General features: G+C 42.2%; 1 protein-coding gene across 3 annotated transcripts; it reads right to left on the bottom strand.

The window, feature by feature from the left end:
* On the bottom strand, positions 1 to 26,614 carry thrap3a (thyroid hormone receptor associated protein 3a). 3 transcript variants are annotated; one of them, XM_038976394.1, is made up of 12 exons: positions 26,276 to 26,614; positions 18,063 to 18,202; positions 9,286 to 9,958; positions 9,032 to 9,171; positions 7,561 to 8,301; positions 7,019 to 7,191; positions 6,361 to 6,472; positions 5,869 to 5,953; positions 2,767 to 2,948; positions 2,181 to 2,367; positions 1,742 to 1,891; positions 1 to 1,527 (listed from the first exon to the last, which is right to left on the bottom strand). In XM_038976394.1, exons 2-12 carry the CDS (start codon positions 18,170 to 18,172, stop codon positions 1,252 to 1,254), a joined length of 2,829 nt encoding a protein of 942 aa, XP_038832322.1. In that variant the 5' UTR covers positions 18,173 to 18,202; positions 26,276 to 26,614; the 3' UTR covers positions 1 to 1,251. The 3 variants fall into 3 exon arrangements, with proteins under 3 accessions (XP_038832322.1, XP_038832321.1, XP_038832323.1); XM_038976393.1 differs by having other exon boundaries at positions 9,032 to 9,958; XM_038976395.1 differs by having other exon boundaries at positions 1,440 to 1,527; positions 1,738 to 1,891; positions 9,032 to 9,958.
* Between the last annotated feature and the right edge of the window lie 1,217 nt (positions 26,615 to 27,831).

Raw genomic sequence — 27,831 nt, forward strand, 5'->3', positions numbered from 1 at the left:
TTGTTACTTAAGTATATTTAAAATCAAATACTTTGACTTTTACTCAAGTAGAATTTTACTGGGTGACTTTCAACTTTTACTTGAGTCATTTTCTTTTAAGGGATGACGATTGGGTATGAAGATTGGGTACTTTTTCCACCACTGCTGTTTGCTCTTCTGGGGGACTGTGAGCATCTTGTTTCACTCCACAGTGCAGGTCTGTAGAATATAACCTTTGACCCAATTTGGTCCCATTGTCAGAGGGGTCACTTGCAAGATGCTGGACTAGCAAGCCCACTATAAACCATACGGTCTAAACCATATAGACCATTAGACACTGGCCCAGTTGTCATGTAAAACAGGGATTCGATTGCCTCTAGCTGTACTTTAGCCTGGTAGAATCCAAAAACATGCTACAAAGTTGCATGTTACGTAGTTGAATGTTACGTATTAGAATCCGCAGGTTACGTATTTGAATCCGTAGGTTACATTGTTGAATCCTAAAACTTGCTAAAGTCAACAGTATACTGTATTTTCTGCAGTTGATGGCTAAACTGGTCTAAAAAGATTTCTACTGTGTAATAGTGTACGTTTTATCACTACTGTGTAATAAATAAATAAAATGTTTATCTTCTAGCATAGTATTCATCTGTTTGTCCTCAAATGTAATTTAATTAGATAAATATGTGTTCGACATATTTTATTAAATCTAAGGCACAAAAATATCCTCCTGTCATGCTCTTGCGTCAAGATCTAAACATTTTTTTAAAAGTGTTATGCAATGTTGCATCAGCCCTGTAACTAAGAGGCATAACACCCCACAATGCACTGTTCATAGCGCTAACCTATCAAGCACAGAGGTTGGTTACGTAGATTTCCTATTCCAACACAGCAGTTCACTGTCTAACAGTGTTTCTACTATAAGCAGATAAAACACAAGTTAGCTATACCCTGACAAAAGTATAACATAATGTTAAGTAAAGATATTGTGTCAAAGTGAGTCCTGATTGATTCCTAATGTGTTTATTTGTGCATGGGCAACGCTCTCCCATGTCCAACCATTGTGATAGATATAGGCTGTGAGCAGGGTCTTTTCTAATTGGACAAGTCCAGGTAGTTTCTTATTGGACAGTGTTTGTTATTGGACAAGTCTAGGTAGTCCTTTCCTTCCGTTTCAGTCCGTTTTCATCCATTTCAACACGACCTAGATGACTTGAGACAGTAGAACATTTCCACTGTGCTGGTACAATGTTTCTCTCTCCCTGAGCTACCTCACTGCTCAGCGTTTTCCATGTCTTCAGACTTCTCCTGGTCTTTGTGGTCCTGCTCTGTGTCCTCCTCCTGGGGCTCGCCCTCCTCCTTCTCCCCGTTGACCTGAAACTTGTCATGTGTCCACTTGGGGCTGCTGTTGTTGTTGGTGTGGTTGTTGGGTAAGCCAACGCTGGCCTTCCGGATAATGAAACGGCCCCTGCTGCCACGCAGGAAGTTCCCCCGTCCTCCACGTCCTCGGTTGTCCACCCACTTCCTCTCGCCCTCCCTGTCATCATGCTGAAGGAGAAATGGAAAGACAGGAAAAGAGAGAAAGAGTTAATATCTTGAAGTGAGCTTGAAGGTAATACCATTGTTAGCAAGTTCAAAGGAGTTGTGAATTTGGCGAATTCACCGATTAGACTTGAGGAATGAATTAATTTGAGGATGGAATGTTATATATAGGCAAGAGGAAACAAAGATATAATTTATAATGGCATGTGTACAAACCTACCAAGTAGTATTTTCGGCTCTTGGGGGTGTACTCTGGGTCCCAGTCCTCATTCTTGGGGTGAACTGGTATGCCCATGTTAGCGGTATTACTGTTAGAATTGTTTCCCTGGTAATTTTCCCTGTTCCAGCCCCTTCCTCTTATTCTAAATTGCTGCAATATGAGTCAGACACAAAGAACCCAAATCATAAAAACAAGAAGACAATAATTATTGCACAAATTAAAATAACTATCCTTGAGTTTGATTTCCGGTAAAAATCTTTCCAAGTGCAAAGTCAAAGAAGAAAACAAACGTGCCATCATGACATATTTTTCTATTTTAAATGTTTTGTTTCAGGTTACTTGTGGTTGTACTTTGTCTTGTTCTCTTGATGATTCTATTCTTTATTAGACCCTTTACTTTCCTAAATGAATATGAGTGCACGTCCATGAGCAGACTTACAAAGCCTCCGCGTCCTCGTCCCCTCTCCATGGGGCCGCCATAGTCCCCCCGAGGCCCCAGCCTGGCCTTGTTAAAGCCTTCGTCTTTGGGCTCAGGCTCCTCGTGGGGATAGTCTCCTCCCCTGTGAGATTCGGCAGATGAAGAGGAAGAGGAGGATCGAGAGCGAGATTGCTTCTTCTTGTTTTTCCTGGAGGAAGAGGTGAAGGTTGAGGGACCAAAACCCCTTTTAAAAGTCAGTTTATAGTTATAGTTTGGCTCCATTGCTTGTCTGGTAAGACTCTGGCTAGTTTTAGATATGAACAGGACTTGTAAAGTAAATGTAGTAAATAGAATGTAGTAAAGTAAAGTAATTGTGATACTTGTGATAGAGCAGTGGTTCTAAAAACTCTCCTCAGGGACCCTCAGACCTTTCACAATTTTGTTGTAGCTCTGAACTAGCTCACCTGATTCACCTAGTCAAAGGCCTGATGATTAGTTGACAAGTTGAATCAGGTGTGCTAGCTATGCAATAAATCAAATACGTGGAACGGCTGGGGGCCCCGAGGAGAAGTTTGAGAACCACTGTTATAGAGTTGGTTGAACATACTTGGACTTCTTGTGGTGCTTGGAGGATTTCTCAGCAGACCTCTCCCTGCTAGCCTCTGGGGAGTCTCCTGAATCTCTCCCCCCATCCTGTTTATAATCAGTCTCCCGGGTGGAATATTTTTTACGGCGCTCAATATCCAGACGAAGGTCCATTGAGTCACCCTTCATTTTTTTACCTTCGTCCTGTGCAGGTAAAAAGAAAAAGAACACAAGGATGTGGACATGCTATGGGTTAGCGTGGAGAAGTGATGTCAGTCTGCAGTCAGTCTTGTTTGCACACTGCATGCGAGGGGCCGGGAGAACTGTTACAAGACCATAAATAACCAACTAATTCTGGGAACTGCCCGTTTAACGGCTGCTGTGTTACAGTTGACCGGCATAAGTGAAAACAGACCATTCTGGAACTACACTGAACAAAAATATAAACGCAGCATTTAAAGTGTGTGTCCCATGTTTCATGAGCTGAAATAAAATATCACAGAAATATTGCATACGCACAAAAAACATATTTCACTCAAATATTGTGCACGCATTTGTTTACATCCATGTTAGTGAGCATTTCTCCATTGCTGAGATACTCCATCCATCTGACAGGTGTGGCATATCAAGAAGCTGATTAAACAGCATGATCATTACACTTGTGCTTGTGCTGGGGACAATAAAAGGACACTCTAATATGTCACGCAACACAATGCCACAGATGTCTCAAGTTTTGAAGGAGCGTGCAATTGGCAGGCTATTGCCAGAGAGTTGAATGTTCATTTCTCTACCATAAGCCACAACGTCGTTTTAGAGAATTTGGCAGTACATCCAACCGGCCTCACAACCGCAGACCACGTGTAACAACGCCAGCCCAGGACCTCCACATCCGGCTTCTTCACCTGCGGGATCGTCTGAGACCAGCCACCTGGACAGCTGATGAAACTGTTGGTTTGCACAACCAAAGAATTTCTGTACAAACGGTTAGAAACCATCTCAGGGATGCTCATCTGCGTGCTCGTTGTTCTCACCAGGTACTTGACCTGACTGCAGTTCGGCGTCGTAACTGTCTTCGGTGGGCAAATGCTCACCTTCGATGGACACTGGCATGTTGGAGAATTGTGCCCTTCACAGAATAATCCTGGTTTCAACTGTACCGGGCAGATGGCAGAAGGCATGTATGGCGTCATGTGGACGAGTGGTTTGCTGAATGCAACGTTGTGAACAGAGTGCCCCATGGTGACAGTGGGGTTATGGTATGGGCAGGCATAAGCTATGGACAAAGAACACAACTGCATTTTATTGATGGCAATTTGAATGCATAGAGATACCTTGACGAGATCCTGAGGCCCATTGTCGTACAATTCATCCGCCACCATCACCTCATTTTTACCATATTAATGCACAGCCTCCTGTCGCAAGCATCTGTACACAATTCCTGGAAGCTGAAAATGTCTTCCCTGGAAACCCATTTCATGAAGCTCCTGACAAACAGTTATTGTGCTGACATTGCTTACAGAGGCAGTTTGGAACTCGGGAGTGAGTGTTGCAACCTAGGACAGACAATTTTTACGGGCTACATGCTTCAGCACTCGGCGGTCCCGTTCTGTGAGCTTGTGTGGCCTACCACTTCGCAGCTGAGCCGTTGTTGCTAATAGATGTTTCCATTTCACAATAACAGTACTTACAGTTGACCGGGGCAGCTCTAGCAGGGCAGAAATTTGACAAACAGACTTTTTTGAAAGGTAGCATCCAATGACAGTGCCATGTTGAAAGTCACTGAGCTCTTCAGTAAGGCCATTATATTGCCAATGTTTGTCTATGTTGATTGCATGGCTGTGTGCTCTATTTTATATACCTGTCAGCAACTGGTGTGGCTGAAATAGCAGAATCAACTAATTTGAAGGGGTGTCCACATACTATTGTATATAGAGCACCGTGTTGTCAGACCTCGAATAATGCAAAGAAAATAAGTTCATATTCATTTTTAAACAACACAATACTAATGTTTTAACTTAGGAAAAGTTCAGAAATATATATTTGGTGGAATATCTCAGATTTTTAATCACAACTTTCATGCGTCTTGGCATGCTCTCCGCCAGTCTTTCACATTGATGTTGGGTGACTTTATGCCACTCCTGGCGCAAAAATTCAAGCAGCTCGGCTTTGTTTGATGGCTTGTGACCTTCCATCTTCCTCTTGATTACATTCCAGAGGTTTTCAATGGGGTTCAGGTCTCATTCCCAAACACCTATATATAGTCAAACCTGAGAAACTGATACTTTTGCAGTGGTCTTTAAAAAAAAACAATTCCCAGAGATGTATAGTGTATCTGTGACCAACAGATTCATATTTGTATTCCCAGTCATGTGAAATTCATAGATTAGGGCCTAATACATTTATTTCAATTGACTGATTTCCTTATATGAACTGTAACTCAGTAAAATCTTCTAAATTGTTGCATGTTGCGTTTATATTTTTGTTCAGTGTACTTTCCCAGGTTTGCACAACACAATGTTGAACCTCTGCGATACAACCGGACATAATGAGGTTACAAACTCCTGAAGGTTGAGTTCATTGACTTTCACGCTGTTTCATTCCCCTAAAATGTTTCCGTTTTGAAGAGAGTTCAACTTAGCCATACCGCAAAATGGTCTCAGTCCGATATCATCAAACGACCGAAGTTATAAGTAGGCCTAGAGACTGTATAAGCACTCTATAAGTACAACAGGTTTTCCTTTTGACTATATTTCCCCTTATTTGTTGAAGAATAATACTTACTATGACATTTGTTTAGAGTCCTTTGAATGGCTTGGACACAGGAGCAATTGGCCGTTTCCATTTCTGACCCCTCATGTTTTTCGACTCAATGGTCTCATGGGGGCTTGTACCCACAGTATAACCAAATCATCATACGTGGAGGGGGAGTATATAACACACAACAAATTCAATGTGCCTCGTTTTGCATTTGCTTTTCTTTTAGACGTTATGCATCTCCCTTCAAAGACAAGCACAGGCTTAGACGGAGAACGCAGTCTAAAGGGGGATGGCTGGCTCACTCGCTCGCTTGCTGTTGTTTTGTCAGTTTTCCAAAATACTTCATATTTCAAAAATGTTCAGTCACCTTGTAACTGCCATCCCCGGAGCTTTTCATCCCCTCAAACAGGTGAGAGTGTTTCTTAAAAGCACTGGGAGAAACATCAATTCTCCTGCAAGAGAGAAATACACAAGGTCTAACTTTTCCACAGCTCAGGTTGCAAACATAACATGAGGAAGGGATTACTCTAAAACATTTTAGGTCCGTGCTGTTAAGATGAGGACTGAAATGACTGCAATTAATTACTCTTAGTTTCAAGTCTGTGCTGCTCAGGTGAGGACTGAAATGACTGCAATGAATTATTCTTATTTTCAGTGATGATCAGATGAGGACTAAAATGAATAGTCTACGAGCGATGTATAGATGTAACTCCAGGATATCACATAGCAAACAAGACCACCATTGGACCTGCACTGAATGACAAAAAGGTAAGACAAATACCTGTGCAAGCTTTGATAAAACTAGAGGTGATGCCACAGCACACTGAAGGTGAGATGGTCACTCAGAAGGAGACTCTACCTGTGTATCTCGGGGCTCTTCCTTGGCTTCATCGTTTCTTTTTGCGCAGCTCTTCTTTGGTACATGGCAAATCGCTCATTTAGAGTAATTCCGTTGGATGGAAAGTGCTGTGCTGTAATCAAACAGGAACCAGAACTTGTGTTACACAACAGATATGACCGTACGTTCGGTGCCAATGCACTTTCCCATTAATTTAAATTCACAAGTTACATACAGTATTAGCGTGTGACCATAAAAACAATATTTTCAGCTACTGCATCAAAGATTATATATATATTTAAATGTGATTTTATTAGCCACATAGGGTCATAAAATGTATAATAACTATGCAAATGTGTCATAGCAATGAAAACCGTTTTTGGAAAACTTCTCGAAACCAAATGAAATTACATAACATTTGTGCCTGAAAAACGACTCCATGTTTTTTCGGTGTACAGCAATATTTTTCCATAATCATTCCCACACAGGATTGCATTGCAGGGCTAGATTCACAAGCACTTGGCAACCCTTTTCAGTTTGAACTATCAACTGATATACTGTATAGGCTATATAAACCTTTTGATATCGCAATTGCACCTTAACTTGCACCTGTGTAAAAGCACAGCTAGCAGCGAGACTGGTCAGTTGCAAAGGATCAGAGGTGAGAGAGGTCAGTCACCTTTAATGTAGTGGACAATGGTGACAATGTGCTGTGCAAACAGCTCTGAGGGACTCCTTTGTAACTGTGTGGCCTGAATGTGCTGGAAGATAGAGCGAAACTCCTGCTCCTTTTTAGTAGGATGCACAAGATCCTGTGATAACCTTCGCTCACCAACCATAACACCAGAGGAGCTGGGGAAGAGACAAAACAACAACATTTCATTTGATGTTTCACCTTTGCCCTTTTTGGCAAAAATAAACAGAGAACAAAGAATGGGATCTTTCTCATGAGACTTTTATAAACAACACCTGAAAGATTTAATCGGGAGAGGTCATTTCATTATCTCAATTGTCTTAGCACACATCTTAATTCATTTTGATAAAGCTCATGGTTTCATAGAACTATGACTCAAAGAGGCTATAAAACATGGTCCAGGCCTGAGCCAAAGAGTGTGTCTCATGATTCATGGCTTCCTGCTAATGGAGATCGAAACCTACCTAAGGCGATAAGGCATCAGAGTCTCTATGTGAATCTATATGATGATGGTGCATTCTGCTTACCTTGCCACGTCATCTCTGAGGGAATCCATTCTGACGCTGAACTCCGCTCCTCTTTTCTCAGAGGCCCTTGGGGGAGAGTCCTCCCCCCTGACCATGAACATCTCCCGGTCAGAGTTCCTCCGTGGTGCGGGTATGGGGGACCGGCTGGAGGCAGCTTTCTCCATCCTCCTGTCTTTGCTGACGTTCTCCGGGGAGAAGCCTCTGAGCATGCCCGCTATGGCCTCTCTCTTGGCCAAGGCCGCAGCTATGGCCGTGGCCTTCTCCTGCTTCTGGCTGCGGTAAATCTCCTCCGCCATGGCATCAAGATCATCATCTTTGGCAGACGCCTGCGAGTAGGCCAGGTCCTCCCACTTGCCGAAGCGCTCCTCAAATAGCTCCCTGGCCGAGAGGGTGACTTTGACCTTGGGCTTGGGCGACCCGTCGTCCTCCCGGTCACGCTCTTTGCGGAGCACCTTGGGACGGGACTTGGGTATCATCTCCTCGTCCTCTTCCTCGCCATCGCAGGAAAAGAAAGGGGAGGCTTTCAAGAAGCTGTTCAACGACACATTCCCCTCATCGTCAAAGTCTTCCCTGTACTTGTACTTCTCGTTCTCCCCTTTGTCGGGCTCTCTGTCAAAGATGCCCCCAGAGGCCTTCATGCCATTCCCTTTCTCCCGCTCCACATCCCCATCATTGGTTTCCATCTCTCTGCCATTCTCCCAACCAGACTGCTTTTTCTTATGATTGTGCTCTTCCAAGAACCTAGACAATGGCGAAGAGAGAAAGAGAAACAACTGTGTTAAAATGCATCTTGGACACCAGTTCAGGTGAGTGCCCTGCAACTTAATTACAAAAAAATGTGAAAGAAATAAGGACGCTTGTCAAAAAAAAATCCCATTGATTGTGGAGGACTTAGGGTAATGGATGATACAGTTATAGAATATGACAGTCAGCAAAAGATCTCCCCTCTTCAAAGGCCCAAGCCATGAGGGATTTGTCATGGTTAGTGCAGCGTTGACTGGCCAAGAAAACACACACGTCTCAAAACTCCCAAGAGTCCGTAAAGCCTTCTCAACTTACAAACTCCTGTTTCAGCATGCTATGACGACCACCACTTCCCTAAGGGCTTAGGTCCAAGGAAAAATACCAGGGACAAATTATTCTATGTGGATTCTATGTGGTGCATGACGCATTGGGAAAGAACCATGAATTCTAAATACAAATAAAAGACTCTCAGAGAAAGAGTCCTAGACTCATACAATTGGCACGTTAGAACTATCCACTAACCACACTAAATAAAAGGTTTCAAAAAATATGACAGATATTTCCTAGCCTTGAAAAGGGTCTTTGACCAAAATGTTGACAATAATCATGTGCTAGAATGTGAAAAATGTGAAAAATGAAAAACATGGTAGTGTGTGTGTGTTAACCTTTAATTTCTAAAGATATTTCATAAGTGGCAAAGAGAAAAGGAGAAAAATATTTGTATTACCTTTTGAACACTGAGGAGATAGCTGCTGTATCTCCTGCCAGGTTGTCGTCTTTAGAGAAGAAGCCAAAGCCAGAGAACACAGGTGTGGGGCTTTTCTGAGAAGGGCTTTTGGTGGAAGGTGAACTGCCCACTGTCTGTATCTGCAATGAGGGGGCACCATTGGAATTGGAGCCATTAGCATTAGTGCTTTTAGGAGAGGGACTAGACTGGGTCGAAGCTGGGGCGCCCTGACCAATGATAACAGCTGAGCGCACCTGAGGACTTGACTCCTTGGGGCTGGTGCTGTTGCTGTGATCCGTCACGCCCTGCCAGTTAGCCTTGGGATTGTCCCCACCAGCGCTCCCATCAGGCCCTGCAGACCCCCCTGTTATCTCCACGGGCTCGCCATCTCCTCCTCCTCCTCCTTTCTTCTGGACCTCCTTGGAGGCAGAGCGCTCCTCCTTGACATCCTTAGAGTTCTGCGTGGCCGACCCAGAGCCCGACCTGCGTGTGGGAGAGGAGGAATGTGAGGAAGAGGAGTGGGGGGAGCGCCGGGATCGGGGCGAGGAAGAGCGGTCCGAGACCTTGGAGTGGCTGTGGGAACGAGGGCTACCCGAGCGCTTTTTAGGGGTACGGGATCGTCCCCGTCTCGGGCTGTGGGGGTGTTGCTGCTGCTGTTGTTGCTGCTGCTGTTGGGGGTGCTGCCTGTAGTTCTGCCAGTTATTGGGGCGGTAGTTGTTGTTGTAGCCGCCTCCCCCACCCCTCTGGAAGCGCCCCCGTGGGAAGTAACCACGCCCTCGGCCTCTGAAGTAGTAGGGCCTCCGGAAGCCTCGGTGGTAGCCCCGGAACTCACGGTTATTATTCTGGTACTCCCTTGGGTAGTTCCGCTCTCGGTTATTGTGGGATGGAGAATGAGATCTGGAGCGCGAGCGAGTGCAGGACCTAGAGCTTTGAAAGTGGGAGAAAGAGAGAAGGGAGAATGGAGAGAGAGATGAAAGGGAGGGAAGACAAAGAAAAGATGACTGATTACACCTTCCATTGTATAAATCTCATTAGAAAAAAATGCTTTGAGGAAAAAGGTGTGCAATGCTGTTTTTCTCAAGACTATAAACAAGCTTATATTATGAGCAATTCATTTGTTTGTGTTGCTTATGAAAGTGATGCTGTCCTCCTTCCGAAACCTTTGAAACAATTAGGCCAACACATTTTGTTTTCAAGTTCACATTTCTCATGGATCTACAGCTTAAATTCAAGTGATTTCTGGTTACAGGAAAAATGCAAAAAAAGTGACAGATACTCATGTACTTAGCAGTTGTGTTTTTGTAAAGTATATCATAATCCCATGTACAGGTAATGACATGGCACACTGTGATGCATATATGTGCATCTGACAAATATATTAACAGAGGTAGCAAATCACATCTTAACATTTAACTGCTGGGAAGTGGAAATACATGGGTGCACAATGGAGCAATGGAGAAAAACAGACTTCTCGATTCATCTAGAGACATGGCTGTGAGGTTTACCCAGTCCACATGGTGGCTCCATAGCACCATGGACGCTAAAGCATAACAGAGGTAGCCTTCAGTACCACTAGACAAGTTTCTCCAGTTTCTAAAACAATCTATCGCCTCTGTAAGTATTAAGATTTAGTTGACACATATGGTCCATCTTAGCTACAGTAAAGAAAACAATCTCATTTTAAAGAGGATACATCTCTGAAATTTCTTATCGCACGATACAACAATAAATAGACTGGTAAATAAGCAGAATCCTTTGATAATAATATATGAGTTAAAAGTCATTAAAATCTCAAACTGCTCAGCAGCTATGCACTGCAGTCAATATTGCCCTGTGCAGGCAAAGATGGATAACTTTCACAAATAACAATGAGAAATCCAAACTACAGTCAGCATTAGAGAAAAATACCTAATATGACATCACTTAGACTAAAAGCACACAAAATCGAAACAGAAAACCACCATTGACAGAACAATCTAGTACTTCTAAATAAGACCCATCTGGAAACCTTTGAAGTAAATAACAAAGCCCTGCTGTACTACTCACCCCGTGTGTTTTTTCATTGGAATTAAGAGTAAGCAGAGAAAGTAGTGCACCGAGCAGCATTGCACACTCACATTGAGAGCAAGACAATCTGCATCTCTTATGCTGAGCACTAGTGGAAAGAGGCGGTCACATGGGCCATATGGGAAAAATGTCTACTCTAATCCTTCAAAGCAAAAGGAGGGGGCTAGGCTTGCCAATTACCCTGGCTGGCCAGCCTGCCCAGAAACCTAGGCTAAAAGGAGCAATTCAGTCAGACAGCAACTATATACAGGGATTTAGGACTAGAGGTCGACCGATTAATCGGAATGGCCGATTAATTAGGGCCGATTTCAAGTTTTCATAACAATCGGAAATCGGTATTTTTGGACACCGATTTGGCCGTTTTTTTTTTTTTTACACCTTTATTTAACTAGGCAAGTCAGTTAAGAACACATTCTTATTTTCAATGACGGCCTAGGAACAGTGGGTTAACTGCCTTGTTCAGGGGCAGAACGATAGATTTTTACCTTGTCAGCTCGGGGGGTAACGATGCTTCGAGGGTGGCTGTTGTCGATGTGTTCCTGGTTCGAGCCCAGATAGAGGCGAGGAGAGGGACGGAAGCTATACTGTTACACTGGCAATACTAAAGTGCCTATAAGAACATCCAATAGTCAAAGGTATATGAAATACAAATGGTATAGAGAGAAATAATCCTATAATTCCTATAATAACTACAACCTAAAACTTCTTACCTGGGAATATTGAAGACTCATGTTAAAAGGAACCACCAGCTTTCATATGTTCTCATGTTCTGAGCAAGGAACTTAAACGTTAGCTTTCTTACATGGCACATATTGCACTTTTACTTTCTTCTCCAACACTTTGTTTTTGCATTATTTAAACCAAATTTAACTTTTTTCATTATTTATTTGAGGCTAAATGTATTTTATTGATGTATTATATTAAGTTAAAATACGTGTTCATTCAGTATTGTTGTAATTGTCATTATTACAAATAAAAAAAATAAAATCGTCCGATTTACCGGTATCGGCTTTTTTGGTCCTCCAATAATCGGTATCGGTATCGGCGTTGAAAAATCATAATCGTCCGACCTCTATTTAGGACAGCTAAAATCACAGTTTTATGAATGAAATGGTCTAATATTACATAATACAGCATCTACAGCATTTTTAAACCAAACAATGTAGGCTATCTTAGCATTGGATTTCAATTTCACTTGAAATGCTAAAGATTTCTGTCTACATGGAGTACTTTTGATGAAGGAACATTTCATGGAATGCTTACATCTAAAATAAGTCATGTTTGTGCGTGTGTGCCGTCTTGTATTGCGAGAGGGTTACATTTCACACACTGTAAACAGTGATAGGCCAATCCAGGGTCAGTGTTGACTTTCATGTTCAAGCCATCTCTTTTCTGAACTAACAGAACTCAAGACCATGGCTTAATAGTGCCATGCCATGCAGTGCCACTCCCCGGAAAAGAGCTGCCATGCACTCCATTTTAATAGACACAAAACAATTCTGCCAGCAGCAAGAGTGACCGGTGGCGTCACACTCAAACCACAGTTTCCCTTGCAAATGAACAACATTGCAGCCGACTGACAGATAACCCACACCCCTGCCAAGGAATTTCCATTTAGGACTACAAAGCAACATAGTAAAAGCACTAGGTAGATGTTGGACATGTAGCCTACTAAGGAATGCCAATATCGTAGTAAGGGAAAGGTGATACCTAGTCAGTTGTACTGAATGCATTCAACTGAAATGTGTCTTCCGCATTTAACCCAACCCCTCTGAATCAGAGAGGTGCGGGTGATGCAAATAATTCTGAAATGTTTCTGGTGCAAGTCAAAGGCCTGTGTAGTAGTGGGAGAGCTCATTACAAATGGCCAAGTACCAAGTCTCACTGAGGCAAGTGTGCCATCACAGCACCAGAGCTCTTTCCCACACACAGCAATTCCCTTTGTATAAAGTGCACCAGACCCTGGTTAAGGCCCGTAACCAATAGAAAGCTGTTGTCGCTCTGCAGTTAATATGAGCGCCAACTCACCATAAACCACAGGAAGTGCATGGGTTTTGAGGCAGGAAATCAAAAGATGTATGCTTCAGCACCACTGCAACCCCTTCCAAGCACACTCAAATATTACGCCACGGACATCTGCAGAAAGAATGGGGTGTCAGCTATGACATGACACCTCGACTTTGAAAAAAATCTATTTTGGTTATTGAACTACAGTAAGCGAAGTGGATTTACACTCATTAACAGAATTGCGTTAAAGGAATTGCATCATGGGTCTCTGATCTGGATATGAATGTCATTCTCTTCATGGTGGTGTATTCTAAATAGGTACACAAAAGGTAGAAATATGCAATATCCTCCTTTGCATATTTGGTTATTATTTTACACACTGGCTATTATTTTAATGAGCTCAGCCACCAAACAAGACCCTGTTTGGTTGGTTCGGACCGGACCAAATCTGAACCAATTATAGACGTCTATGTTTCACAAGTTTGGACATCAAAGTACAGCACAGTAGAGCTCAGTAGAGTACAGTACAGTACAGCACAGCACAATAGAGTAGGATTCAGTGCAGTACAATAGAGTTCAGTACTGTAGAGTATATTAAATTAGAATATAATTCAGTACAGTAGAAATCAGTACAGTAGAGTAGAATTCAGTTCCGTAAAGTATTCAGAACTGTACAGTCCAGTACAATACATTATAGTGTACTCAACTCTAGTGTGGTCTACTGTGTACTGTACTGAACTCTACTCCACTCTATTCTGGAGTACAGAACTATACACTGCTTTTCTTTACTTTACTGTTCTGTACTCCACTGTGCTCTACTGTACTGTAATGTACTGTGCTTTCCAAATTGTTGAAACATAGATATCTATGATTGGTTCAGATTTGGTCCAGTCTGGGTCAAATGAAGGCTGGTCCTGACGTTTGTAGACGTTGAAATCAAGGCTAGGGCGGACTGACCAAATGTCAACTAATTTTCAACGTCCATGGACGTCCGGTATCGGTCTGTGCTCAGTGGATGAGGATGCTGCTGGTTACAGTAAATGGAAAGAGAGGGGGCTCATGGGTAGGTGTCAGTAAGAGCCGTGAGAGGTGACATTAATTGGAGGTAGAGAAGGAGAGAGAGGGAGGATTGTCCGACTCGCTTTGACCACCAGACGACCGAAATAGAAAGGAAACCGTTATCAGCCGAACATATTCCAGTGGAAGGGAGGACAGTAGCAGGTCACCCACTTGTGGTTTGTGAGTACTATGATTTCCCATTTTAGCCTATTAAATAGCAGAAATCCCGTTACAGATCTTTATGAAATTTTGTTACCGATTTTTATTCATTTAATAATTCATAAACAAAATGTATATTAGTAAAAACAGTATAACTAATTGATAGGTGTACCTTTACTTGTAACTTCTGTGTACTTTCATTATCCTCTCTCCTCATGAGGGTCAGAAATTAGAAAATATCTTAAAGATATGTGGGATTTTGGTAACAGAATTTCAAGGCACAAGGCAATGTTTCTTAAACTTACAGAAGGCAGAAAAAATGTTAAGTGTTGATATTATTTGGCAGGGGTCTTTAATTCAACATTATTGTGATTTTATATAAGAATAAATCAAAGCCTTTACTTATTCCATCTTGACATGACATGCAGCTTATAAAGGCTTCATAAAGCCTTCATAAACACTACATAAATGTGTAACAAATCATCTAAGGGAAAGGGGGGTACATAGTCATTTGTACAACTGAATGCCTTCAATTGAAATGTGTCTCTCTGAATCAGAGAGGTGTGGGGGGCTACCATAATCGACATCCACGTCGTCATCGCCCGGGGAACAGTGGGTTAACTGCCTTGCTCAGAACAACAGATTTTTACCTTGCCAGCTCGGGGATTCGATCCAGCAACCTTTCGGGTTACTGGCCCAACGCTCTAACCACTAGGCTACCTGCCGATCTATAACTATATGTCATGCTTTATAAAGGGTTCAAAATGTGGCATAACTGTGTGACATAATCACCAATGTCAAATGTGACATAACCCACTATGTCAAATATGACATAAACCTGTGCTTTATAAAAGGTGGCATAAGCACAGCTTAATAAAGGACTTATATATCGTATTAAATTGAGGCTTCACAAAGCATTTATAACCCTGTCAAGCATCTTGGTAGAGCACTGCAATGCCAGGATAGCGTTTTCGATTCCCGGGGCCAGCCATACATAAAAATATATTCACGCATGACTGTCGTTTTCATTAAAATCATCAGCAAAATTTGATATATTACATTTTTCTAAAACATTTCTAGGATGGCCCAACTTCTTAACTAAATGCAGTCAGTCACAGCAAAAAAATATTGGTGTGGCCTTTTAAAATCAGTTAGATTTTTTCACCGAATTACATTTTCTCAGTTTTCTCAAATTTTCCCAATATCTTCAGGTTTTCCCTTAGTTTTTCAAACATTTTTAACAGAAAAACAACAACATTTGATTTTCTGTGTCCACAACAATGCTCAAACCAAATCAGGGGATGAGTTTTGAGGTCTGTGAGAAATCAAAGAAACTTACATTTTTTAGTGTAGTTGCCCTTTAATTCAGCACTCATTCCCTGCACTGTTGTTTGGTTGGAGAGTTTTTTGTAGTGCAGTAATCGCACATGTGATGATTATGTATTCCATATACAGTGATTTGCATTGTGACCGCCAACGGAATGGGTGGAGTAAAAGGCCAGCAACACTCCGTATTATTCAGAACCCGATGAAATGGCACCGTATATACAGTGCCAGTCAAACGTTTGGACACACCTACTCATTCAAGGGTTTTTCTTCATCTTTTACTATTTTCTACGTTGTAGAACAATAGTGAAGACATCAAAACAATGAAATAACATCATGTAGTAACCAAAAAAGTGTTAGATAAATCAAAATATATTTTATATTTGAGATTCTTCAATTTAGCCACTCTTTGCCTTGATGACAGCTTTGCACACTCTTGGCAATCTCTCAACCAGTTTCATGAGGAATGCTTTTGCAACAGTCTTGAAGCTGGTTGAGAGAATGCCAAGTGTGTGCAAAGCTGTCGTCAAGGCTATTTGAAGAATCTCAAATATAAAATATATTTTGATTTGTTAAACACTTTTTTGGTTAGTACATGATTCCATATGTGTTATTTCATAGTTTTTTTGATCTCTTCACTATTATTCTACAATGTAGAAAATAGTAAAAATAAAGAAAAACCCTTGAATGAGTAAGGTGTTCGAAAACTTTTGACCGGTAGTGTATGTGTTAGGAATGACCAAAGGTGTCTGACTTTATAGTAAGTACAGCGTCATATGATATAAGGCATTTATGTATATGTTGTACATTTCAAAATGTTTCTGACTTTAAATTAAGTAAAGAACCATGTGATATAGAGTATTTATGTATGTGTTGAGAATGACCGAAGGTGTCTCACTTCAAACTAAGTACTACAGGACACTACATAGAGTGTCAATAAATAGGTTATTAACGTTCTGCTGATTTATGAAGGTTCTCTCGTGATCCACAGGTTACTGTAGGGTGTGTGAGGTATTTAAATAAGTTGATGGACCTGCAAAGCTTTTGTGTGTGTCAGAGCCAAGATGATTTGGAGTAGTCCAACCTAAGTCCACCGCAACAGGTATTCCTCTTCTGTTCCCATGCTGGAGACCAGGGCTTGATTACAACCTGTTACAATGGTGCCAACATTTTGTGGGTGATCTTTCAGTGGGGGAGTGGGTGAAATGTGTCAAAGACCTGATGGACGCAACACCGCACGGTATGGCTCGTTTTGGTTGTGTGTGTGTTTGTGCACTGAGGAACATGTAACTTGGTTGCAGAAGAAAGCCACTTTCAATTTCTTTCACCAAGGTCAGTGTTTCTTGTTGCAACATTGTCTCCAGGCTACTGCACACACGGCACATATAAGCCTGGGATATCAACCATTCAAAGTTGTCCTTAGTGGGAGTAACCATATAATGTTAAAGGAGTGACCTTACTGAATGAAGTATTTGTCATTGTCACTAGTTAACACAGTCAGAAATTCATGATTATGGCTAAAACCCGGCCCACTTCCACAATGTATCTTCTTTAAAATTAGATTTTAAATCTAACCATAACTAATAAAAGCCAAGTTTGATGTGTTGGTCCTCCAGAACTTCCACACATTTGGGTGGAAGGGTCTGCGAATGAGATTAGGTGGTATGTGACTAACATTACTTTACTTTAAAGCGTAATCCAATCCTTCGACCCAACATGTCACCCTTTATAAAGCACATGGTTATATCACATTCGACATAGTTGGTTATGTCACATTTGACATGGGTGATTATGTCACATAGTTATGCCACATTTATGACCCTCTATAAAGCATGATATATGGTTATAGATACTTTGTAACACATTTATGACTGAGCTTTCATTTGACATGCTACTATGAACTTCACATGTTGGTGATGACAAATGAAACATGTCATTCATTGAGGCCCAAACATAGCATGTATAGTCCACACATAACTTGGAGATCAGCAACCAATCAGGAGCATTTAAAAACTTTGAGTAATCTACATAGCAACAACCTTTGTTGGGTCAAAAGCATTTCTTACAATCTATGTGTAGCATATCTGGCAACTCCTATCTCATTTCGAATTGTCACTCCTGTTGTTTTCCATATAGACAGAAAGACGGAAAAAATCTTTCTCTGAAAACTGTTACCTCCCCTCTTGTTTCTGTTTCAAAATCTTCTTCAGGCTCTCTACCCATGTAATGACCTTTTACAGAAAAAAAATACTTCATAAGTCCTTATAAGGTGGAATATGTTGGTTCACCTGTTCATAGACAATTTATAGACAAAATAATATGAATTCATAACAATGTCCTAGTTTGAGGTGGTCTTTGAGTTACTCACTTTGAGTAAGTTAGCTAAGTTACAGTAAGTTACGTTGTTAGCCACCTGTAGCGATGTTTCCTAGATCTGGATCGTGAGCTGCTTCTGGAGCGAGATCTGGACCAGGACCCAGAGTGGGACCGAGACTTGGACGCTGACTTCGTTGCCTTGGACATCACTGCAGGCAACCTCTTTGAGACGACAGCCTGTAAGACAAACAGAGGGGAGTCATGAGTGATCATGAGCATCTATTCAATTTCAACATTTCACCCACAGGTTCCATCGGCCCACATAGGCAACATTGAATAAGTAGAACAAGGAACATTTGAAATCAGCTAAAGTGCTGGTCATAGGATTAATAACAATGATTGACTATTATTTAATTTTTGTCATCTGAAACCATTGCGTACAAAAACGGACATTCTTCAAAGAGGCCTACTACATAGGAGATACCCACAATTTAATACAACTTAACAAGATAAAGGATTCTTCACATACGTATTTGAAGATGTAGAGCAAAACGACTGTCAAATAGTACAAGTGGGCGAATCTGTCCATCACTGTGACCGAAGTATCAGGTGGCAAACTACAACCAGATGGCTAGGCCGCTGAATGATTATCTACAATCACTGCAGAAACAGAGGGATTAAGATAAAGAGCTGTGACTCGAGAAAACCATGACAACAATGCCTCCAAGAGACATGAGGCATTCAAGAGATGCCATACTTCAGAAAAGCTTCTGTGCAAAAATGTACTAGCGTACACTAACTATTGCTGCCCCAAAAAAACTGTTGGAGAACAGTGAGGATACTGCAGGTGCAAGTTACATAATCAGTCAAGCCAGTTTCATGTAGTCAGTTTAAAGCCAGTTTCATGTAGTCAGTTTAAACCAGTTTCATGTAGTCAGTCATTTGCATTAAGGAATCAGTTTCATTCCAGTGATGGGACTGAACTTTTGACTTGTATTGGTCCCAAGAAAAGATGAGGAACCTTACACTAAGTCTGCTTAAGTATAGACTTCACTCTAATGGGATAGATGCATTCTAGGCTCGAGCCTCTATACACACTTTATATATCCAGTAACAAATGGAACAATCACCTTACATTCCACTAGCCTGTCACATTGTCCCTAATTATTGTGCTAGTCTAAGAATGGTGGATGGGAATGCTTGTTCTCTCAAGAGAGAAATCCTTATAGCCAGCTGTTCAAAAATAGACTAATGGCAGCTTTCAGCAAAGATAAAAGAGGAAAGTGTAGGGGTTGTTTCACTACTTACCAAACACCCATCAGTCTCATTGTTAGGACAGCATTCTATGTTAATAGAAAACTCATTAATCATTCCAATATTTAATAGTATTACAACCCTGTTTTTGTTCCCGTGTAGATGATTTTAGAACCACTTTACGTGCAAAGGTGGAAAAGAAAAAGAGAGAAGGAGTATGAGGAGTGACAGCGAAGGCTTTATGGACACGGTGGACCAATGAAGAAATAATAACATACATGACTGATGTTTGTAACACGTTTATAACTTTCAAATCAGTCTCAGTGCTAAATGGAATGCAATAGAAAACGATAGGCAACATTTACAGGTCAGGGGCGTTACTATATCATCATTATACAGGACAGGACAAGATGGCGCTGACAGACACGGTCGCCCTGTTTCTAGCTCCTAGACAACTTTGCAGAATTTTTGTTGTTGTTGTGGTATCTCTTACATTATTTGCTCAGAGCGTTTGTTGTATTATTACCTACAGCTGAAAAATAAACTTTTGGACATTAGATCAGCGGCCACTAACCATAAATTTCAGCAGAAATTTGGCTTCCCTGACCTGGATCCTTTGTTTGAACTTTCCGAGGCAGCTCTATTCATCCTGGGGGCTGCACCAAAATTCCGACATCGGAGAAGAGGAAGAAGTCCAGAGAAGTGGAAGAAGAAGTGGGGCCCTAGTCAGACTCAAGCGGCGTGAATACCATCCACCGCTTCTGAGTATATTACTTGCTAACGTTCAGTCCCTGAACAATAAAGTAAACAAGTTCAGGGCGAGGATCTCCTTCCAGAGAGACATCAGGGACTGTAACATACTCTGTTTTACGGAATCATGGCTCTCTCCGGATATATTGTCCCCGTCCATTCAGCCAGCGGGGTTCTCCATCCATCGCGCAGACAGGAAGAAAAAACTCTCAGGGGAAAAGAAAGGCGAATGGATTTGTTTCATGATTAACAACTCATGGTGTGATTGTGGTAACATACTGTACATGAACTCAAGTCCTTTTGTTCTCCTGATCTGGAATACCTCCCCATCAAATGCAGACCACATTACCTCCCAAGATAATTTTATTTGGTCATCATAACTGCAGTGTATATTCGACAGTACAGGGACAAAGTGGAGTTGTAATTCAATGGCTTAGACACAAGACATATGTGGAAGTGAACCCAAACAATCACGGATTATAAAGGGAAATCTAGCCACGTCAAACACAACGTCTCACTCCCGGATAAACTAAACACCTTCTAAGCCTGCTTGGAGGAAAACAGCATTGAGACACCGACACAGACCCCCTCCACTCATGAGAACTGTGTGCTCTCGCTCTCCGTGGCCAACGTGATTTTGTCATTTAAGCGTGTTAACCCTCGCAAGGCTGCCGGCCCAGGTAGCATCCCAAGCCACGTACTCAGAGCATGTGCAGACCAGCTGGCTGGAGTGTTCACAGACATATTCAGTCTCTCCATATCTCAGTCAGTTGTTCCCACTTGCATCAAGACGTTGTTCCTGTACCCAAGAAAGCAAAGGTAACTGAACTAAATGACTATCGCCCCGTAGCACTCACTTCTGTCATCATGAAGTGCATTGAGAGGCTAGTTAAAGACCATATCACCTCCACCTTACCCAACAATCTAGACCCACTACAAAGTCGCATACCGCCCCAACAGATCCACGGCTGACGAAATCGCCATTACACTGCACACTGCCCTATCCCACCTGGACAAGAGAAATACCTATGTAAGGAATGCTGTTTGTAGACTACAGCTCAGCCTTCAACACTATGGTTCCCTCCAAGCTCATCACTAAGGTCAGGGCCCTGGGTCTGAACCCTGAAGAATGCAGTCTGTTCTGGAGGCAAAGAGGGATCCAACCCGGTACTAGATGGGCGTACCCAATAACTCTGACATTGCTCATTCTGATATTTAAAAAAAAATATATATATACTTTTTGGATTATGTGCGTATAGTTTCATATTGCTAGGTATTATTACTGCACTGTTGGAGCTGCACCTGAGATAACATCTGCAAATATGTGTACGCGACCAATACACTTCGATTTGATTATACAAAGTTACAAGATATTACTGGAGAGCTTTATAAGATTCACAGACTGAACAACTGGGCTGCCAATAAAGAAGAGGTCACTCTGGCTCACCTTGAATGTCAATTATGTGTGAAAAACACTCTTCGAAATAAACAAATTAAAAGGATAACGTCATATGGTGCCAGACCAGCAAGTGGATTGGCTCGTGAGAGTTGAGAAGATTATCTGATTATTGGCCCTAATGCAACTGCCAATCAGTGGCCAGAGAATGTCCATTCTTCAATAGCACAATCAGTGCCTAACATGTTCCTTACCCCTGTGGAGGGTAAATACGATTCCTTAAGGGGATTCTGGCTATATTCTGAGAATGATTCATATGATACAGCAGATGAGGTTATTCAGTCTATGGACACTCTCCATGGCATATGATCTTCGGTCTAAGTGGGCAGGGATCAAAACATTTATTTTTCATTTTGAAAAGCATCTGAGGGGGGATGCCATGAGGAGGAAATTGCAGACTAAACATTGGGAGGACTTCAAAAACGGTGCACCGGCATCAAGCAGCACATGCTAGTCGCAGAGTATATCCCTGCTACTATTTTGGTGAGTATTGAAATGGATCCCTCCTCCTGCTACTCCTCTATGGTGCTCCTTCCCTCGCTTTTCTTCATTGCAGACTGCGCTTGTTATTTTTGGCTTCCAGGGCTAATTTCCTGAAGGCACTGGAATATACTTTTTCGCTTACCGGGCACATTTCATGACTGGCATTCAGAGCGTGCTCCCGTATCCACATTTGGAAAAATAAAGGGAAACTAAACCCTGGTCAACAGATGGTATGGCATATTATGAAATTAGACATTTTGCAAAGTACTCTCTGCAGAAGACCTTTATCACCTAGTCATACACAGTTGATTTAATAGCTGTAGACTATAGCTGTGTAGCTGTATAACTGCATATACTGTAATACCAAGAATCTGTTTAAAACTAATTAAGCAAACAAAAAAAACATCTGTTTTTCTCGGGACTGGTTTCACATGGCTGAGAATAACCCTTTCTGAAAGCTCTTAAATGCCTGTCAAATGAAACTAAACAGGATGAGGGCCATAACTTTTGCATTCATCCACTGGACCCACTACTAGAGTATAATCACTTCCTTCACTTCATTTTGTGTGACCGGTTTATCTTACTGGTAAAACCGTGTAGCGCATTGCAGGGGCCAAAACTGGGCAAACTGGGCATTCACTAGGTAACTATTGTATCATGTATCATCATCTTAAACTTAAATAGGGTTGGCGCCCCCCCTTGGTTTGTGCTGTGGTGGAGATCTTTGTGGGCTATACTCGGCCTTGTCTCAGGATTGTAAGTTGGTGGTTGAAGATATCCCTCTAGTGGTGCGGGGGCTGTGCTTTGGCAAAGTGGGTGGGGTTATATCCTTCCTGTTTGGCCCTGTCCGGGGGTATCTTCGGATGGGGCCACAGTGTCTCCTGACCGCTCCTGTCTCAGCCTCCAGTATTTATGCTGCAGTAGTTTATGTGTCGGGGGGCTAGGGTCAGTTGGTTATACCTGGAGTACTTCTCCTGTCTTATCCAGTGTCCTGTGTGAATTTAAGTATGCTCTCTCTAATTCTCTCGTTCTCTCTTTCTTTCTCTCTCTCTGAGAACCTGAGCCCTAGGACCATACGTCAGGACTACCGGGCATGATGACTCCTTGCTGTCCCCAGTCCGCCTGGCCTTGCTGCTATTCCAGTTTCAACTGTTCTGCCTGCGGTTACGGAACCCCTACCTGTCCCAGACCTGCTGTTTTCAACTCTTAATGATCGGCTATGAAAAGCCAACTGACATTTATTCCTGATTATTATTTGACCATGCTTGTCATTTATGAACATTTTGAAAATCTTGGCTCTCTCTAATTTTCTCCTTCTCTCTTTCTTTCTCTCGGAGGACCTGAGCCCTAGGACCATACGTCAGGACTACCGGGCATGATGACTCCTTGCTGTCCCCAGTCCGCCTGGCCTTGCTGCTATTCCAGTTTCAACTGTTCTGCCTGCGGTTATGGAACCGCCACCTGTCCCAGACCTGTTGTTTTTCAACTCTTAATGATCGGCTATGAAAAGCCAACTGAAAATTATTCATGATTATTATTTGACCATGCTTGTCACTTATGAACATTTTTGAACATCTTGGCATAGTTCTGTTATAATCTCCACCCGGCACAGCCAGAAGAGGACTGGCCACCCCTCATAGCCTGGTTCCTCTCTAGGTTTCTTCCTAGGTTTTGGCCTTTCTAGGGAGTTTTTCCTAGCCACCGTGCTTCTACACCTGCATTGCTTGCTGTTTGGGGTTTTAGGCTGGGTTTCTGTACAGCACTTCGAGATATTAGCTGATGTACGAAGGGCTATATAAAATAAACTTGATTGAAACTTGATTGAAATAGATGCTCCCCTGAATTGTGTGTGAATGGTTTATCCTACTGGTAAAACGGCAAGGATATGTGTAGCCCATTCCAGTTGTAGTTAGCTGTAACTTAATAAGTAATAAGTGTCTGTAAAGTGTGATGAATCGTGGGTCCATTCAGTCAGAGAACAGTGACCCACTTCCAACTGATAACCAGAGGCAGCTGCCTGTCTCCTCCTGACAGAGTGTGCTCCCCAGCCTAATCACTAGGATTTAAACATCCAAAAGGCTGTGACAAGCATCTACACTAATTATGTACCCTCTACTGACAGACACACAAACACACCCAAAGGGCCCCTGGTGCAAAGAGTGACAGCTGCTCAAGCCCGGTCACCTGTTTATTTAAGGGCAAAAGTTGTTGCGAACAATGGTTGGGCAACTCGATACAGCAGCAAGAGTATAAACAGACACACTCCGCTCAATCAACTACACTATCCTTAAGACCTGGATGCCTCAGAAGCAGCTGGAATCACATTTGGCATCTATATGGACCACTGAGATAACACTCGCCATAGCAACTGTCACTGATGTTGTCTTTGGTTACCAAAATGGACCAGAAATGTGGGCATCATTGTCAGGGTGTCAGAGTTTTCCCTCAAGACGTGGCTTTATAGAGGCAGTTCCGGGATTGCCAAGCGGACTCTGCTGCTGGAGTCCAGATACACTGCGTAGCTTCCTTCCATACAGTTCCATGGACATCATAGGATAATTATTATGTTTCTTAAAGTTGCCTTATTACCAAATAAGGCCACTGTAACTTGATTTAGGCCTATTAATAATGTCACTCTCAGATAAGAATTCTTTCAACCATGACTGCGTCATTGTGATTTTCTGCAGCAAACTCAACACTGACCAAAGCTGACAAACCAACGTTGAATTGGACAATACAACAATAATCACTAAAACCAAACAAAAAAAACTCACTCGATAACTGAAAGGCTGAGAAAAGTAATGTGCTTCATTTTCTCAGAGTGAGAAAATACAGCGCCCCATAGCAGTGTGTTCTCACTAAAAGTTCAGTGTCTGTCTACGTGAGACAGTCCCTCTGTTGGGTACAACCGCCACAGCGAGTTCACATCCACTCCCACCATCGGAGAAGGATCCATGTGCGGTACATATAATCTTTGTTGCTACTTGAGACTTCTTTCAAAACCTAATCAGTCAGCACTATAATCAGTATGTTTATTTCTTGGACTGCTGTAAATAGGTGAAAAGTTCATATGTAGCTATGTGAGCTTTTGATTTACACAACTGTTGTCCTGAAAATACATAGTAGAAAATGACTGAGGCATCCTCAAATCGTGAGGATATGCGTCTTAGCTTGCTGCTATCAAGATGGAACTCAACAGCTAAAGGTCCTCTCTATTTTGGTCCGTTGTGAACAGCATGGCAAATGGCAAGCTATCGTTCCTTATTTCAGCAATGTGGTGAGATTATGTATATGTTAGGTCTTGCCTATTGACAGACATTTTCATTCGAATGTAGGCTAAAGCTGTAGATATCCGGTGTATTTGGTCAACTTTCAGTGGTAGCCATTCTACCGGGGCCAAAGTCGTTACATTCACACACAAGTGGCGTTACCCCAGAGTTGGCAGTGTCAAAAACTCCATATCAAATTGTCGACTTCTCCTGTGAACATTGTGGACTGTCTGAAAAGAAATGTCACGTAAATTGTGAATCCTGTGAAGAGACAAGTGTTGATACAACACACTGTAGATACAACACCCTGTAAATACAACACCCTGACACTGGAGTGTCAGGATCCTCAAATGTACACAGCATCAACTGTAGGCTAGTCAACAACAGAGCATACATACTGTGAAAGACCACAAGGCCGATTACTGTCAATCCCATTGCTTTACAATGATCCCCATGAACAGCAAATAGAAAAGTTATTCTTAGTAAAAAAACAAAAGTGACAGTACAGTACAGCTTCTTTGTTATAAGGACCCGTGCCAGGATACCAGTGGGAATGTGGTTACGCCTTTCTTATCTGTGTACATTTGAACAGATATTATTTGCGCTAAGAGAACAATAAGCCAGGATCCTAGAGCACACTGCAACAGGATATATGATATGATGTAATGATTATTTATGCAAAGGGTGGCACAATCAACCCTGTCCCATTTTTTGCTCATAAATCCTGTGAAATTATAATTGGGGGGGTGAACAATGAATGGGGTTTGCACTATGTAACTGATGCATTTATGAAGAAAGCTGGATACCTCACTGGCTGACTGAACTGAAGCTCGAGCGTTGCTGATCAATCAATCGACAACAAGGAATGCATTTAAAGTGACATCGAGCTGTCGACTTTCTGTCGCTTGAGATATGGTGCCAAAGAAATCCCAGAGAAATGCAAACATAACATTGCTACCGAAACGTTAGTCTATATAATAGTAACTACACTGTATCATGCCATGGGAATAACCTCACATGTGATACATTATAGCATATATAGTAGTTGGTGGGGATACAAGGACATACTAGAGCAAGGACAGACAGGCTATAGCTTACCTCCGATGTTTCTGTTTTTTTTCACGCTCCTCTGGCGGGTCCGGGTCGTATAGCTTCTTGGGTGACAGTCGGCGGAGGATCCGTTGCTGTCACACTGTCAAAGAAATAATTTTAGATGATAGGTTGCAATCCGAATAAACAGGCCAGTTGAGCTAACTTTGACTACTGTGTGTCAAGCATCGTATTGACCGAAAAATGTGCGGGAATGACGTTTATCAGCTCGTTCAACAAGCCTTTCATCAGGTCCGTTTCGTATTCATGTCACATTAAATAGCTAGAGCAGTTGTAACGCGACACTGCACTGTGCGCTCACGAGGAATGAATTCAAAGTGTAGAAATTCTCCGAGAACGCATACAATATGCAGCTATAGTACTGGCTACAGTAGAGCCTTCCTTCGCAGCGCAGCAGGGGGTGTGACTAGTGCTCAGTGCGCACACAGGTCAAATTTCCTTCCTGGTATCCCCCTGTCAAACGTACACAGAACAAAAATGTAAATGCAACTTGTAAAGTGTTGGTCCCATGTTGCATGAGCTGAAATAAAATATTCCAGAAATGTTCCGTATGCAAAAAAAGAGAGCTTATTTTCACTCAAATATTGTGCACAAATTTGTTTACATCCCTGTTAGGGAGCATTTATCCGTTGCCAAAATAATCCATCCACTTGACAGGTGTGGCATATCAAGAAGGTGATTAAACAGCATGAGCATTACACAGGTGCACTTCTCGCTGGGGACACAATGCCACAGATGTCTCAAGTTTTGAGGGAGTGTGCAATTGGTATGCTGACTGCAGGAATGTCCACCAGAGCTGTTGCCAGATAATTGAATGTTCATTTCTCTACCATAAGATGTTATTTTAGAGAATTTGGCTGTACGTCCAACCGGCCTCACAACCGCAGACCACGTGTATGGCGTCGTGTGGGCGAGTGGTTTGCCGATGTCAACGTTGTGAACAGAGTGCCCCATGGTGGCTGGTGGGCTTATGGTATGGGCAGGCATAAGCTATGGACAATGAACACAAGTGCATTTTATCGAGGGAAATTTGAATGCACAGAGATACCGTGACCAAATGCTGAGGCCCATTGTCGTGCCAGTCATCCGCCGCCATCACCTCATGTTTCAGCATAATAATGCACGGTCCCATGTCGTAAGGATCAGTACACAAATGTCCCAGTTCTTCCATGGCCTGCATACTCACCAGACATGTCACCCATTGAGCACGTTTGGGATGTTCTGGATCGACGTGTACGACAGCATGTTCCAGTTCCCGCCAATATCCATCAACTTCGCACATCCATTGAAAAGGAATGGGACAATATTCCATAGGCCACAATTAACAGCCTGATCAACTCTATGCGAAGGAGATGTGTTGTGCTGCATGAGGCAAATGGTGGTCACACCAGATACTGACTGGTTTTCTGATCCATGCCCCTACCTTTTTTGAAAGATATATGTGACCAAAAGATGCATATCTGTATTCCCAGTCATTTGAAATCCATAGATTAGGGCCTAATGAATATACAGTATTTAAATTGACTGATTTCCTTACATGAACT

Source organism: Salvelinus namaycush, chromosome 37, assembly GCF_016432855.1.
Source record: "Salvelinus namaycush isolate Seneca chromosome 37, SaNama_1.0, whole genome shotgun sequence".
Taxonomy (NCBI): Eukaryota; Metazoa; Chordata; class Actinopteri; order Salmoniformes; family Salmonidae; genus Salvelinus; species Salvelinus namaycush.